Source organism: Aphelocoma coerulescens, chromosome 1A, assembly GCF_041296385.1.
Source record: "Aphelocoma coerulescens isolate FSJ_1873_10779 chromosome 1A, UR_Acoe_1.0, whole genome shotgun sequence".
Classification (NCBI taxonomy): domain Eukaryota; kingdom Metazoa; phylum Chordata; class Aves; order Passeriformes; family Corvidae; genus Aphelocoma; species Aphelocoma coerulescens.
The window spans coordinates 29,294,388-29,311,580 of NC_091014.1; the positions used below are offsets into that span (position 1 = coordinate 29,294,388).

The 17,193-nt window shown below is 39.9% G+C and overlaps 1 protein-coding gene across 2 annotated transcripts; it reads right to left on the minus strand.

The window, feature by feature from the left end:
- Positions 1–8,634: 8,634 nt before the first annotated feature.
- On the minus strand, positions 8,635–17,178 carry DNAJB9 (DnaJ heat shock protein family (Hsp40) member B9). Of its 2 annotated transcripts, none has more exons than XM_068997459.1 (3): positions 17,084–17,178; positions 13,961–14,188; positions 8,635–12,170 (listed from the first exon to the last, which is right to left on the minus strand). In XM_068997459.1, exons 2-3 carry the CDS (start codon positions 14,175–14,177, stop codon positions 11,740–11,742), a joined length of 648 nt encoding a protein of 215 aa, XP_068853560.1. In that variant the 5' UTR covers positions 14,178–14,188; positions 17,084–17,178; the 3' UTR covers positions 8,635–11,739. The 2 variants fall into 2 exon arrangements, with proteins under 2 accessions (XP_068853560.1, XP_068853564.1); XM_068997463.1 differs by having other exon boundaries at positions 17,117–17,171.
- Between the last annotated feature and the right edge of the window lie 15 nt (positions 17,179–17,193).

The window sequence follows — 17,193 nt, forward strand, 5'->3', positions numbered from 1 at the left end:
ATGGCCTAAAAAGTATTCATATTGCAAAAGAATCATACAAAGTTATTATCCTTTCCATTCAAGTACAAAAGTATGGTGCCAAGGAGGTGGTTTAACTCCTAATATGAGAGTTATCAGCAAGTGCATGTAGAACACAGACTGCTTACTGAAGAGTGTGTATTCAGTGGGGCTGTGAAGCAGGTTCTAGCCCCTCTCATCACATTTCATTTTTCACCTTCTTTAACAGATGCATTCTCCTAAAAACTAGCTGTAAGAGATATTTGTAATCACCTACCTACATTTCCAGACAACTGGATTGTTCATGAAGGTTGAACACTCCTGTTTATGAGACAGAGGCTGTCTGATATTCAGCTGATTTATCAGTTCCCAACCTTGTACCGGTGACTCACAAATCCTCTGGTCCCATCAGACTGCAATGACCTGAGAGTTCTCCACCATACTTTACTTGGAAGTAACTCTGGCCAATTTACAATACCCCAGGGAAAAGGCCCAGAACTGCCCAAAGTCTCATATAAGTCACTCATTGTATTTAAATCCTCTAGTCCATAGAATTATTCATGTAACCTTTGTCCAAGGACAGAAAAATTAGGTCATAGAAGTATTTTCATGGGAAGCTTCCTCTATCTGTTAAACTAAAACAAATCAAGACAGCCATAACTCATTTCTTCATTCTGATTGAAGAGCTTCCAGACTCCCACAGTTACTTATAGTGCAGGGCTTTGCTTAAATCATACCACTCTTGTTCTGAGTAACCAGAGGAATTGGCAGTGACCACAAATCACTGGATCCTTGCCATGTTTTTTTTCTCAGATATCTCTCTTGCCCATCGCTGCAAATAACTCCAGGCTCAAGGTTAAGTAGACTTGAAGTTTTTACATGCTTACCCCCAGCACAGACTGCTGTGCTGACTCTCACTCCAGGGATTCAGAAAGCTTCCTAATCCCTGCTAGAGAACCCCTCCAGAGGACTTTTTTTCCTCCCCTAGTCCAGATGACAACTTTGAGGTAGTCTTCTAAATAGGTAGCAAAGAGCAAGCAATAGCAACCCTGAATGAACTTCCAAAGAACCCTCCCCCTGGAGCTGTCTGCATATCTAAAGCAAAGTTTGCTGCCTGTCTTCTAGGTGCCTACTGTAGTCACTGTGCTGTTCTGTGCTAAGCAAAACTATTCTTTCCAGTATGTCATTAGCTACAGGGTTGGTAAACACTGACTTCACTCCTATGCCTGGAGGATTAACTTCTTACAATTGCAGCTTGGTATAAGTAAATGAAACTTGAGGGGGAAAATAATGTGCTATCAGAAATCCTTGCTGTCAGGGCATTATTGTGCTGGGAGCTGGGATTTCTCCACCCCTGTTCCAGCATTTCCAGACTAGGACATATCTGTGTCTCTGGGAACTCAGTTCAGCATTGCTCTGCTGCTCTTTCAAAACAATCACTAATTCCAGACGGCTGGGGGGACAGGACACCCTTTGATCTGACAGCACTTCCATATCTCACAGCTATGCACGGCTGTATCTGTGCTTGCAGTGCGGCATCAGAGATAGCGACTCGGAGCACAGTGGTGCACAGAACTGGGAGGCCTGACAGCCACCACGCAGCAGCACAAGGCACTCTGTGTGTGTGAGTTCATTCCATATTTTCTATACTCCTGAATATACAAGTTTCTAGCAGACTGCAAAAAAACATGATGAGTAATGAAAATAGAACTCAAATTCTTCCACTGTTCATTTAAATGTATCTGCCTTTCTTTAAACCCGATCTATTTCCTTAATTGTTCTCTTTAGAGAGAAAATTCTCTGTAGAATTCAGACTGTGCAACTTGCAGCTATCCATTGATTTTATAATCTAGCTGTCACAAGACCAGGCATGGTACCTTAGTTCATAAGAAATTACCAATATGGGTGAAAAAGAGAACAAGATTAAAATTCTTTCTTCTAATAAATAACATTAATAACATTAATGAATAACTGCAAGTGTGTAGTCAGAATTTGTTCTGAAAAAACATAATACTGACAGAGAGGAGAAACAGAAGACAGACAGCTGTATCTGCCAGAGGATATCACATCAAGCTGAGCATGAATGCACCTGTAAAACTATACTTGCTAGAAGGTGGCTTACTTACAAGCTGGAAGGTGAGTACAAAAAAACCCAACAAAATGATTAACAAATATAAATATAGTATGGTATTTTAAGTCTTAAAACATCTGAATGGCTGCACTAGCTCAAACCAAAGGTCTTTCAAGTCTAATACTCTCTTCGACTGTTCCACTAGTAAACCCCTTGGAAGGTTAGCACAGGGTAAGCACATTTGCTGTTTTTCCCGTTTACTCCCCTTAGCTCCAAATACTTTCTGCTCAGCAAATTCCTGAGCTTGAAGAGATTTATATGTTTATTAAACCCCAATAGAAAACTCTTCCAAGATTTGCCCAGTTTCAACTTGAACCTCTCTCATAGTCTTGTCATCACCCTATTTTTTTGCAAATTCTGTAAATCTAATATCTCTTGCATGAAGAACTGCTTGTATTCTTTACTTTCTTGGAACTGACTGGTCCTTATGGCCCAAAAAGACTATGAACAGTCAATCCCTACCCATGACCTCATTACCACTGACAAGGCTTGTGCATATACCTCATGGCCACTTCAGCCAAGGCTGAAGAAAGCTAATCTGCTCAGTCAAACCTCAAATGCAAACCTTTCTTCCATCTAAGTATCCCTGCAGCCATCTTCCAAATGCCTTCCAGTTTTAACATGTCTTGAAGATCAGGGGATCAGAACTGACCAGAGGCAAGGGGTAGGTAAACCATGGATTTATATGGTGGCATAACTAGGTTATCTTCATTATTTTCTAGTTCCTAAAATCTGGTTTGCTTTGCTTATTTCTCCTAGACACAGAGCTGATGTCTTGCTAAGTGACCATCAAATCTAGACTCATTAATTTCATTTTACCCCATGAAAATCACCTTACATTCATCTACTTTGATCTCCACTTGCCGCTTTATTGTTCAATCATCCAAGCTTCACCAGAAGTAACAATATTCATTGATACTGCTAATTTACTTATACAATAAATGTGAAGAGATGACCCTTATACCTGTTCTTTCACATTTTTAGTCCAACAAAATTTCAGAAGTTACTTTCTTCCCCTCTTACAGCAGTTCTTTGTAACAGTTTCAGCAAGAAAAAACACAGTCTCTACAGAAAGATCAGGCTGTCATAGAATTTATTTTTAAAAAATGAAAAAAACAACAAAAAAAAAAAGACAATTTTCTGGTCAGAATCACCTCTCCTGTACATATCGGCTTGAAACGGAGTAAAACCTTTAGGCATGTACAGCAGAAACAAGCCTGTATTTCTAGACTGTGTTAAGTGACTAATACATTTTCTGAGCCTCACGTGCGTATTTGTTTGCCTTGAAAAGAACTGCATGGCTTTAAAAAAAATGCACTAAAGATGGCTTATTGCTTACTTCACAGGGGAGTACTGCAGTGCCATGTAGCATTTCTGTAGTTCTTAGGCATCATGGACAGCAAGTAAACAGATTTATGATATTGTTAGAATAGACTGTGGGTCTCATGAGGTGTGACAGCTGTTATTTTACAGTACTTAAGTCAGTGTGAAGTGACAGCCACCTACTGGAAATGGTACGTACAGGCATAAATAATGTGTATCCACATGACTCCTGCAGCAGATAAATGCAATAATGCAGTCATATCCCCTCTTTCAAACGCACTCTCCTCGGAAGATCAAGACCACTTATTGGGCAGCTGTGATGCTCCGTGACAAATTGCCCATTCTCCATACTTACACATTCTTTATGGCACAACCCCACCCTTTTCAAATATAGTCTTTTTGAGTTTGCAATTTATCCCATCCACATTCTTCCTAGTACACAGACCAATTAAATTACTGTAAATCTGTGGGATATGCCCAGCCCTTGCCCTGGAGGGATCTCTGCTGAGACAAGAGATTTCGCAATTGCCCAGCAGGACTCCCTGAAGGGGCAGCCACTTCTTGGGTCATGGTGAGGAAAGGTGGACCCACAATCCTTTGAGAGACACTATGCAGATCTTTCTGTAACCCATTGGTCTGTCCCAGACCCTCTGTAACCCATTGGTCCCCTGCTGATCCCCTGTATCCCTATAAAAGGGAGCCCCCTGGCTCTGTGGGAGAGAGAGCTCGTCCCTGGCTTTCCCCTTCGCCGGAGGGGACCAACAATAAAGCTACCTCTGTGCGGAACCAGCCACACGGGCCTTCTCATCTCTCTCTGGTCTGGTTTGGCCTGGAGGTGCCCTGCAGAGCTGAGCTGGAATCACGAGCTGACAATCACTAAAGAGCTGACAGTCTCTGCAAGGGCCCTCCTGCCAGCAGCTGAGGGAAGACACTGGGCCTCGGGAAGGCGATCCCTTTCGGGACCATCTCTCCGGACCGGTCACCTCTTCCTGGGTCAGAGCCACGGACCCCACCACCAGCTGAAATATAAATCCACAGATGTGAAAATAACTACCTATGTCTTCTTCATCAAAGATCCACACATGAAAAAAATACATTATTTTCAACATAAAACAGGGGTAGTTCCTGATCCACCTTCATCACAACAGAAGAAAAATGTTTCAATAGAAGCACCTCGTACACAGGACGTTTTGTAACACAGCCAAAAACATTACCTGAAGCAGTCTGTTAATTTGACACCTGGTTCAGGAGGCAGGACCTGATATTGAATAGAGTCAGAACAGCTTCATGGTAAGAGTACAATGTCAGGAGTCAAGAAACCTGGCCTCTCCTCGTGGCTCTATCTCAGATTATTTATGTAACCATGGGTAACTCAGGTCAGGGCTCAAATGCGTGACTGAATTATGAGCATGCAATAAGTTACTGTGGGTCTAAGCAGCAATAACTCATGATAACTCCTTGCACTCGCACAGCCAGTGAAGGACACGTAAGCTGATACAAACACTTTGAATCTGGGCAGATGCAAAACAGCACTTAGAAAGTGTAAATAATACTCGGCTGACAAGGGGATAACTTCATGGAGTGCCCTATGTTGATTTTATTAGGTGCCCATAAGTTGAAATAAATCTTTTTATTTTAGCAAGCATAAATCTACCTGTGGAGGTCTATGTGCTCCAGCCACTTCCTTCCAGTATCTCTTCCAGATATTTATTTATCATGTGGTAAAAATTCTGTTTCCCTCAATACAGAAGAAATTTTGTAAAATAGTTACCCTGCTCAGGTTAATCTTCACACTCACTCAGGTAGTGGTTTTGGGTTTGGTTTGGTGTGGTTTCAGGTTTGTTTCATCTTTAAGCTTCAAGGTTATCATGCAAAGTGCTGATTAGACCAACTTATTCTGCCAGTGATATTTTTTTGCAAAAACATTTGTAGGTTAAATTTATAACAGCAGATTTTATATAAGATATCATCTGTCAGCACCTGTCTCACTTTATGCAAGATTAGGTATCATTTGTCCTCCCACAGACAGAATAAAAGCAGAAAACCAGTACAAAACCTCATGCTGTGCATGTAGCTAACTCAACAGGATAGGGGGAAAGACAGACAGGAGGAAATATGGTTGCATTGAAATGGTTTGCACTGTTAAAAGAAAAACTAAACTCATTTAAATTGGATTGCAAAATAGGTTTCATATATACAGACTAAAGTCAATTGACAGGAACCCGCAAAGCAAGTAGAAACATAACTACTATAGCCACTGCCAAATGGAGAAAATGGAACAACTGGAGCAGAGTCATCAGTCATCAAAAGCAAAAAAAAAATCCAGAGGGAAGGAGGGTGTAAGAAGAGGTAAAGACAGTATGTGTTGTTGATAGTAACAACATTTTTACCAACAATCCACAAGCTCTGCATTCAGCTCCTAGCAGAAGCAAGCTATATTTATGCTCCTTCTGCACAGGTAATGATTTAATTTATTTGTACACAAGTGATAGCATCTGCCCTCTGCTCCCAGAGACAGTCCAAGCCCTCCCTCTGCCCTGCCTCCCCACCTCTCTCCAAGTTTGAGCTACCAAGAGCTGGTAGAACCACCCACCCAAGCAGGCATTGGTGGCCTGACAGGATGTATATCCATATTATTTTAAAACAACTTTCAATGCAAAACTTTACATATTAAAGCAGAAAGACTCAATCAAATTAATTGTTGGGATTCATTAAGGAATTTGGGCAAAGAGAATACCATCTCTCTCAGCTGGAGCTCTGCATGCTCAGCATTAATGATCGTGGTGCTGCAATGGATTCCTCTGCTTCAGCCAGGTGGAGTCTGACAAACACTGTCACAGCACAGGCACTTCAGCTCCACTTTTTGAGTTCCCATAAGTGCCTGTTGTTGCACAGCAGAAGAGACAGGAATGTTACTCCTGCCATGTGGGCATAATATATAACTTGTCATTAGATCACTACCTAAAATCCTGCATATTGAAGGCTAAAAATCTTGCAAGTTCCAAGTGAAATGGATTAAAGTCTAATATGACCTCCAGACAGTTCACTTCATCTCTCCTATTTCACATTCACTTCCACGTCTGTGGGAGATGAATAGATTAAGGCAGTAACATCCAACAAGTAACCACTAAAAATTCATTTTCTTTCTCATATGTAGATAAAATTTTAGTAAGAAGTGTTGCTTAACAAGAGCATTCAATATGGAATTAGAAAAATCTTCAGAAGACAGCAACACAGGTATAGTCCCAGGGTCCCTTGATGTGTATTACTCAATATTCTGCACCTCTGTTTCCTATTTCCTCTAAATCCAGCATAACTATCTGGAGTAATAATAAATCTCTGCTTGTGCTTCTGGCTACCATATGTACACTGGCCAGAATTCTTCAGCTTAATATGTGAGACATTACAGCCCCACCTAAGACAGGTTCATGATTTAAGCTATTGACAGAGCCAGATACCAACACCAGTGATGAACAGTGGTCAATAGTTCCACCGCACCAGCACCACTGAGCCAATTGCCAGCACCCCTTCCCAGTTGCCTATGGCTGGGGATCAGGTGTCAGGCTGAGCAAAGATGCATCAGACACCTCTCTCCCCTCATGGATGCCTTTGAGATGTGCATCAGTTTTTGCCAGCCTAGAGAAACACACAACTCAGATTCTCAACAGACCAGCAACACAAGTCAACACAACTCCCAGCACAACCACCTCCACACACACATACAAAAAAGATCATTGATAACCAGGGGCACATTCATTCCTTGATGGACTGTCCCAGAACAACTATTTGGACAAGACAGTCTACCATCTCTCCAGCTGGCGTCTCACAGCCTTGGCAGAATCCTGCAGCCACCCCTAGGGACCTGAGCACCTCCACACCACCTTTTGGTGCAACTGCAACCTCAGCAGAAACAACACAAGCAGTAACGTTCATTTCAGTGCTACTGTAGTTTGTAAAATAGGTGCTGTTGTATCACACACCACTGCATAATAAGACAAAATGCCCCAAATAAAACTTAAGCATTGGAGTACATCACTTCAAAGCAGTTTTGTTGGCTTTTAGTATTGTTTTTATTACTGGGTTTATTTTTTGTTTGATTTTGAAAGAGTTTGTTTTCAAAAACTTTTCAAAACAACAAACTGGAATCACAGATGAAGCACAGCCATAAGCTAGAATTGATTCAGATTTATACCAGGAGTGACTGACAGTCAATGGGTATCACAACTGCTAAGTGGCCTCTTACAGAGCTGGTCTCTGCCCATTCCTGAAGGAACAGGTGCCCACAGGACAGAAGCCAGCAGCACGGCTGTGTGAATCACTCACTATCCGAGGGCAGATGAGTCGGGCTCAACCACAGCAGCTGCCAGAGCCAAACAATCCTCTCAACAGCATTTTATTCTGAAAGGAGCCCCACACATGGTACAGCCGAGAAACTCTACACACAGCTTTAAATCCAACAGACACTTCTTATGAGTTATCAATTTACACATAATTTTAAAAACCCCCACACTCCTACCATAAAAATATAATGCAGATCTTACATTGTCTCCAACACATTTAGTCCTCAAAATCCAGGTTTGCATTATTGACGCCAGTTTGCTTGGGTTCCAAGAAAGATGATTCTAATGAGAAATTGCCAGATGAGACAAACCAAATCCCAAAATTTTCATACCCTCCACCTTTTAAAGATCAGACCCAGAAAACAAGAACTTTCAAGCAGAGCCTTGTGAATCAGCATAACAGCACCCTGACCTTGGCTTCAGAACCTGTGATTCCCTGTGGCACTCCAGGCCACTAAGTGCTGGCCATAGCCTCTCACACACCTCAGGAAGGCAGAGCACAGGCAGTGACCCATCAGCTCCAGGCAGAAGCTTTCAGGTCTTACACCCCCTGCCTCTCAGAAAAAAAGTCCTTTTGCACAGGCTTTTTCATCTGCTTTGTTTAAAGGCACAATACCTAAACTCCAGGCCATTCCCAGCATCTCCAAAAAAATAGAAAACATAAAATTGACTAAAGTTTTTTCAGCCCCACTCTCTTCTCCCTGCCAACCCCATCATCTCATTCAGGGAAAATTCAGTGGTCAAAACATTCCATAAAACACAAGCACCACATAAACCACTTCAATTTGGTTTCCCCTCTGCATCTTGAAGGAAAAAAAACCCAAAAAAGACACATCACACCACTAATTTTCACATGGTTTAATGTAATGGCACTCTAATTAACTTACAGTACTTTTACCTCCACTAGATACTGTGTTTCAAAAGTATAATGGGAAAAAAAAACAAACATGAAAAACCCACTTTTTTGGTAATTTATAAAACTAAATCATTTGGAGTTACATATGCAAAACTGACTTTCAAAAAATTGTTCAGGATTTTACTTTTCACCCTTATCTAACAAAAAAGATTCAATGAGAGATAAAAGATGGCACTTAAGAAAGTCTGAAGTCAGGGAGGGGTGTCATAAGGTTATACCAGGACTTCCGCTGGAGAGCATGCCATGAAGCAACCACTATAAATAGGGAAAGAATGTGCAAGAGCTCCAAATAAGTGAGAAGCACAACATGTTTTGCAAGCTTGTGTTCTGAGGGCCATGAAAGTGAAGACTCTTGGCTGAGGAAAGCCTGCCCGAATTTCCCCAGCTAAAGTCTATTCAAAGCAAACCCATCATAGAAAATCATAGGAACAGCTATACACTGGTTTCTGCAATACTCAATGACAAGCTTTCCTTTGTGGATCAACAACAAAAACAAGCAGAAAGGTGACTTGGAGAAGCCACAGAAATAATGGGAAGCATTTGCTATTTTTCCCATGACAAGTAATTAAGAGAAATAATATGGAATCAAGTTAAAATAGACTAGACAGAAGTCTTTTTAAGGTGTATCAGCCAAAAAAACTAGTAACACGATTGGTTTTATTATCAGTTTCATACTTACACTTAAAAGAAATCAGGAAAATGAGTACACTTTATACTAAGTTTGGGACATTCTTAAAGAGGGGAAACTAGTCTAGAAGCAGCTAGGACCTTTATTTTCACCTAGAAGTTTAGCTCAAAAGATTGTGAACTTACACAGTCATTTAAATGACTGAGTTTTTGAGGTAAAATTTGTTTCCTACAATTTACAGTGCTCATTTTAGCTTTCATTCCTCTAATTCAGAGTTAGGGAAGGGACCTAAGTGAATTGCTCATTCTACTGTTTCCAATTTATATTTTTTAATGAAGAAAATACTCACTAGACTAAGAAAGATATTAATATTTTACCTTTGCATCCCACTTCTGCAATTGCCTCCCACTAAAGGACATTCACAAATACTCTCATGTGTAATACTTAATATTTGTGAAAGTAATTCATAACTGTAAGTTAATAATTTGTTCACTTGGATGCCCGTATGCTATGAATTGAGCAGATAGTTTGATTCATGCACAGGACTAATGGTGTCTGTTAAAGAAAATAAATGCAGAAATCGACATGAAGTACAACTTTTGCTTGAATCATATATTAATTATACAGAAGAAACAAAAATCTACTTACAGAGAAAAAGGGTGAAAAAACAAACACACTCAATCCAGCACTTTTCCTACTATAAGAATATTGCACATTCCGATAATGTTGCACAAATTACTGGCTTTTTATAAAGACAATATATGAGGTATTAGTATATTAATAAATAAAGAAGAACATGGGAAAGGAAAAGCACTTAATATAACGTAACTATACATTCCAAGGATTAGCCAATGAAAACTGAACAAGCAATAATACGTACCCTTGAGAGGAAGGCTAAAGTTCCTTAGCGAACAGGCAGCTTTCAATACCCATCCGAGAAGCAAAGGGTTAAATCTCCTAAGAAAGATTTCAGGAACTCAAAGCCTATTTAGAACACTGCTAGTTAAAATGCTTATTTTGCTCATGCAATCAACCTGAAAGGTAAATTCTTACCTTACAATTCTAGAGGGACAGCCAATTTAACATATTGAACCTATATTACTAGTTAAGAGTTACAACAGAACTTTTGATTGACATTAGCCAAAGTATTTGGGGGTTTTGCTGTGGGGCATTTTCTGGTGATTTTTTCTTTCTTTTTAGTTTTAAATAGTTTACTCTAGTTGTGGGTTTCCGTGGTGCTAAAATCAATACCGATTTGCACTGTCCTTATTAGCAGTTTCCAGCCCCACAAGGCATTGGATGAATACAAGGATTGTAATTTGCACTGTTACTCTGTAGTCAGGCTAAGAATTTACCTTTCAAATCACAATGCTGAAAAATTCCTGCTGACAGGTAATACATCTGTCAATCTAAACACTGTATCTTCTACTTAGACCCTTTCAGGAAGATCCACGAATCTGTAGGCAAGCTTATCTTATCAAAGTTCCTAAGATCTCAGAGGGGTGTTTTAGTTCAATAAAGTGAGTTAGAAAAAGTACACTGCACACATGGTAATATAGTAAGCATCAAACAAGAGTGTTTTGGGTGAGCTCCTCCAAACCTTGTTAGACAGATATTTGTATTGTGGAAGGAGGGGGAAAAAAAACAAAACAAAAACTTTGTGTGCACACAAACTTACATACACAAATATCCCTATATCCCCTAAATAAGTCAAGGGTTATTCAAATCCTCAGATCTTTTCAGGCCAATGAAAGGCTAGTCAGAAATAAAACTAACTCCTACATCACTCACAACCTTTACATATTCCCTCCTGTTATTTTCCAACCTCAAAAAGTAAGGGTTTTACTAATACTTTTCAAGTGCTAGAGAGAGTAACAAAGACCCAGGCAAGCCCTATTTCTGCTGCTAGTTTGTGTAAATTATCTAATTTGCACAGTAAATCTGTATCAGGTAAAAACTGCAAGTGCAAACTTGGAAAGACACAATTAAAAGAAAAGCAGCACATCAAAATTAAAGTATCTCCTCTTCAATCCACACGCCAGTAATTCAATCAGTCCTGAACTGGCATATTTGAAAAAAATTATATTACATTTCTGAAATGAAAAATATATATCTTGTATTCAAATTTAGGGAAAGTATTTACTAAACTGAAATATATATAATTTCTTCTGTCACACGAGATTATTTCCTTCCCATTCTAAGTAGTTGTTGACACATTTACTTCCCAACAGCATGCTGTTTCTATTCTGAAGATTAGTTTCATCTACAACTTCTTTATAGTAGTTTAAGTGTTTTTTAGAAAATACAGTTCAGAGAATTTCTTCCATGTTAGCACAAAACCAAGAAAGATTATGAAGATGTTGAGAAAAGAAGAAAAGAAGAGAAGTTTAGAGGAAAGGAAACATTATTGTCCGGAACAGTCGGTGTATGTGGTAACCATGTTTCCTCGTCTCTGAGTGACAGTCCTGCAGTGCTTGCTGGATCCATGAAACCTGGCATCAGTTCGCATCGCGTGTCTGTGTGCATTTTCAAAGTCACTGAATGAAAACATTTTTTCCATATTTTCAAACACATCATCAAACAGTCCACCTCCAAAAGAAAACTCTTGGAAAGAACGTCTTTGCCGATTATGAGCCTCCCGATGACTTCGGAAGTGATTTTCAAAGTGCTTTTTTGACCGGGAGTTTTGACTAAATAGGTCAAAGTCTTTGAACAGATCATCAAAGTTGAAATTAAACGACTGATGGAATGGGCTTCCATTACTTCCTTGTCCTCCATGACGGCCAAACTGATCATATTCTCTTCGTTTATTCTCATCTGATAATGTTTCATATGCTATTTGTGTTTAAAAAAAAAAAAAAGTTACAGCTTATTTCCATTTAAAAAAACAGAAAAAAAGAAAACAATACACAAAGACAAAGAATAGCAGCTTTCTCTCACTCTTCCTTAACCAGACAAACTTCCAGCAAGACTTTCATTCAAGATTCAAGCCCAATCAAGCCCAACATTTATTTACCCTTCTCCAAACCAAAATAAACTGTTTCAACATAGTTATTTACAATAATAAACACAGCTATATTATGAGGACAGATTACATGTAATAGAACACAGTTCAATTACCAATAAATATTAGTGTTTAGATTTGAAAGAAAATAACGATGAGAGGTGGTCATCAGAAAGCCTGAAGGAAGAAGGATGAGTTAGGAGCTCTACCTAACCAAAAGGATCTGCTGCACTCCTATAACAGGAACACAGGGCAACATCTGCAAAGCTACTTGCCAGCCAGCCAGCAAGTTCTAGCTACACCAGTTACAACCAAGCAACAAGATAAGCATTGAGCAGATAAAGGGAATGAAATTTCACTATGTGCCAATTTTCAATTTTTCCGAAGTTCAGCAATAAACCTGTGACTGGATATACCCAAAACGAAATTAGATTTCCCTCCAATCTTTGGTCTAGAACTACAGCTACTGGTGTTCCAAGGCAGAAACTCTGACAGATAATATACCCATTCTGATAACTAAGTATTTTAAAAACTCATTTTCTTACCTGTTAAAGACTTGCAATTATTCTATATAATTCAACACTTAAGAGTTCCTAATTCCTCCTGCAGTAGGTGCTAAGAACTGCAGTATCTAACAAGACTGTCCCTCCCTTTCATTATATTACTAACTACCGTTCTTTCAAAATAACTCTTCTGCAGACAAGAAGGTAAAAGCCAGAAATCCCATATTAGCTTAGCTAGGAGAACTACACAAATAGATGGATGTTATACCTGAGTCTACAGGGAATAGAAGCGGGTATACCTTATTATTCAGCAAGCCTTTCTGGTTTTGATTATCCACTTGCACCATTTTATCACAAAATACTTATAAGTGATGTATTCATAGGATCACAGGATAGTTCAAGTTAGACATGACCTCAGTCTCTACTCTAATCTCCTGCTCAAGGTAGGGTCAGTTATGAGATCAGACTAGGTTAGTCAGAGCTTTGCCCAGTCATTCTTGAAACATCTCCAAGGTTGGAGACTGCACAACCTCTCTAAGCAATCTGTTCTAACACTGGCCTGTAGAACAGAATCACAGAATTGTTAAGACTGGGAAAGATCTCTGAGACCATCAAATCCAACCATTATCCTCAAGGTGAAAAAGTTTTTCCTTACAACCACCCTGAACCTCTTACAATTGTTGTCTATTGTATTCCCATCATGAACCACTGAAGCACCCTGCTGTGTACTTTTTTTATAATCTCCCCGTAGTTACTGCAAGGTTGCTGTTACACCCTCCTGATACCCTGGTAGTAATCCTGAGCTGGATCTTATGAAACAGATCAAAAGGTAACACTTAACCTCCTAGGGCTAAAGTTGTCCTACTACCCGGTATTTTTTGTGAGAACAGGAATATGCCAAAAGCCTAATAAGCAGAAATGCAACTGTGTAAAAGGCCTTCCTATGTGCAAGAACACAGAAACAAGTCAGATTTTGATGCTGGACATTTGACAGCACATAAGTAGAATTAAGAAAAAAGAACACCTTTATACCTCTTATTGAGTAAAAACAGAATGTACTTAGGTTATAGATAAAAGATATGTATCAAATTATTAAGACAAAAGTAAGTGTATATTACCTTCCGCAATTTCTCTAAATTTTGCTTCTGCACCAGGACTCTTATTTTTGTCTGGGTGGTATTTCATAGCCAGCTTGTGAAATGCCTTCTTAATCTGGCGGTCAGACGCATTTTTTGGAACTCCTAAGATATCATAATAGCTCTCTGTAGCCAGTATTAATTCAGTTATCATTAAAATGCAGAGAGCAAATGTGAAGACAGATTGTGTAGTGGCCATTTCTCCAGTTCCTAAAAAGAAAAGGAAATATACTTGAAGAAAAGTTATTTTACATTCCACAACAACTTAGTTACAACTGTAAGCTGGCAGAGGAAGACCAGTATGTTCCAGGAGTCAATGACAGACTTGTAAGCGCACTGTTTTTCACGGGTCAAACTCCATTACGCTATTTCCATATTCACAGAATATGTAAGCAAAAATACTGCAAATTCACTTTTCACATCCGTAACAACCACTTTAGTGTTCATCTTTGTTTTACACTTAACTGATCATTGTCATACAAAGCTGTGAAAGTAAATATACAGCATATTTCATTGCATCAAACATTTTATGCTGCCATAGCTGAACTAGCTTCACATTAATCCTTGAGTTCTAGGACCATAAACACAGCAGCTCTAAATTAAGCACAGGCTGTAAAAACTGACTCTCTACTGGAAGACCAGTTCACTGATTAGCTGGTGCAACAATAGGAGCCTGAAAACACAACTGGCCTAGAGATGACTGTGAGGTGCAGGAAGACTATTAGACACTCGTGCTCAGCTTCAGCTCATTTAACCAACCTAAGGTGAACATGATAAAGAGTAAATCATTCATTTCCAGAGTTCAGACAAGTAAAGCACATTTTCCTTTATTTAACAATGGGCTGGCTTAGCTCATTTGCATATCAGATTGCATTATAAAGAAAAACACCTACCATATCTTTGATATCAAATAATTCATCTGATAAATACCACTGCATAGAAAGGTTTACATATTAAACCCTCAGTGTCAGAACTAAAGGCAAAAGAAGTCTTTTATAAAAGACAAGCAGCTTCAACAACAACTAAAAGCTTTAACTTTTTTTCAACAACGCATCTGTCAAAAAGACGTATTTTGAAACAAATATGTGAGAACTTAGGGAAAAACTGTGGCATATATAAATGATTTAAAAAAACAGTTCCACATAGCCACATGATGTCTCATGATTTGCATGAAGGACAGGGTGAGCTGTTCCTACTAGGAGGTGAGAGCAGATAATATGCCTGTGCATATCATATTTAAAACAGAGTGCAGAAAGGCAAATGTTAGAATGCTGGCTGACACCTGACCAGAAGGATGTACAACAAGGCCCTGAACACTTACAGATTACACTGATTTGAATGTAACATAAGAACAACTCAGAGATAACCAGTGTTACTTTCCTGAAAGTTGAATAAATAAATTTACACTCTGAGCACCATTAAAGTTAAAATACTTCTACTAGCCAGCATGGGACCCAATATTTGTCAGGCAGAATGCAAAACCTTTGAATATCTGATACATAAGAAAATTAAGCATTTACCTGAAAATCAATATCCTCTAAACAAAATTAAAATGCAAGAACCAAAAAAGGAAAAATGAATACAGTTTCTAATAGGTAAATGAATGCTGTGAACCAAGAGCAAAAGGCTTGCGAGATTAATCTACCCATGCCCTCTTAAGCATTTATTTGGCCAGCAGCCTGCATGATATCAAGTGTTAAGGGGCAGCAGTTGAAACAAATTGTATTTTGATCAGTGCACTTAGATACCAAATGCACGGTTCTTTCCAGTATTCTTCATGCACGATATCAGACATATTTTTAGTACAAGATTTTCTCACATATCCTCTCTCACCACTTCACTAACCTGAAATTTTACAACTTGGGCACTAAGAACTACACACATGCACATCCTAACTATTTTTACAATCCTTTTCAAAATAAAGTCTCTTTTAAATACTTATTTTACTTGTGTCTCTTCACCCTCAGTTTCTCAATCAGAACAGGTAAGTTGCACTTTCCAGGCCTTGCACTGTAGCTGCTACTTAAACCACACTCCAGAATTCTTCCAATAATTTTGAAGAGCTACACTTTATTTAGGTACCTCTGTCAATGAAGTTAGAGACCTTATGCCACATATTAACGATTTAACTCTGTTGGATGAGCAGTTACAGATCTCAACTACTATTCACCTTGGGACAAAAAGTGCACTGTCTAATGTTTATCCCAAGTACTGCAGAGGTGATAACAATCAGTTCTTTAACAGCTTATGAACATTTATCAATAGCTGCGCAATGAAGGGATGTTTGAGGATGATGTACCTAGAATAAAATCTGTCACATATAGAAATAAGAAGCTACTTCACCTTGTAACATAAATACCCTACTCCATCCTTCTTTGAAAGTAATTAACCAAAATCTTGGATAAATGCTTATATTCAAAGTCTCTCATACTCAGAGAACCCACAGTATCACTACTGTTCTGCTACTGCTCTGATTACAGAACTGCTATACACTAACCTGTGGAATGTTCACGTCCTATAATTATTTCTGCAAACAATTTACTAATAGTAATAAAGTTACCAAAGTCTTCCCTTGCTTCTCCTATCACGACTAATCCGATGAGTAAGCAAGTGTCCCAGTCCTCAAGAAGCTAACAGGCAAGTCTGTCAAACTGAGGGGCTGGAACTTGTCTTGGCCTCTCCTACACTGACTCGAAAGCAAATATAGGAGAAGGTTCCTGAATCTTGCCCTGGAGCACATAGAAACGAAGGAGTCATCCTGGCATCATCCTGCCCATCCAGACCCCTGAAGACCTGGCTGGAGCCGGACTGCACCATAGGGCGGGGCCGGGCCAGAGCTGGGCAACCGCTAACAGCCACACTGAGCGACGCCGTCCCACCTCAAGAGCGGCCAGGCTCGGAAACACCACCGCAGCCTGGCCCAGAGAGGCCCAAATTCCAAATAAATTCCCCGGACCAAGCCCCAGTGCCCCCCGCCCCACCCTCCACCCCCAGTTTCCCACGCTGCCCCCAAGCTTCCAAGCGCCCCCGCGACCTCCCCCACCCCTCCGCGTTCAGCTTCGCTTCACCCACTTCAGCAACCCTCCACTTTCCCCGAACCCTCACCCAGCAGCCGCGGTCCTTCTCCGCCGTCCCCACCTCAGCGCCAGCCCCGCCGCCCCTCAGCGCCGCTGCCACCCGCCCGCGCCCGGCGCTCGCGCAGCCCGGCCCCCCGC

Bases quoted from the DNA above. Each gene is read 5' to 3' on its own strand.
- DNAJB9 (XM_068997459.1), bottom strand. From the start codon at position 14,177: ATGGCCACTACACAATCTGTCTTCACATTTGCTCTCTGCATTTTAATG. The intron at 12,171-13,960 runs GTAATATACACT...AAACACAAATAG, and splicing joins ATTTAGAGAAATTGCGGAAG to CATATGAAACATTATCAGAT.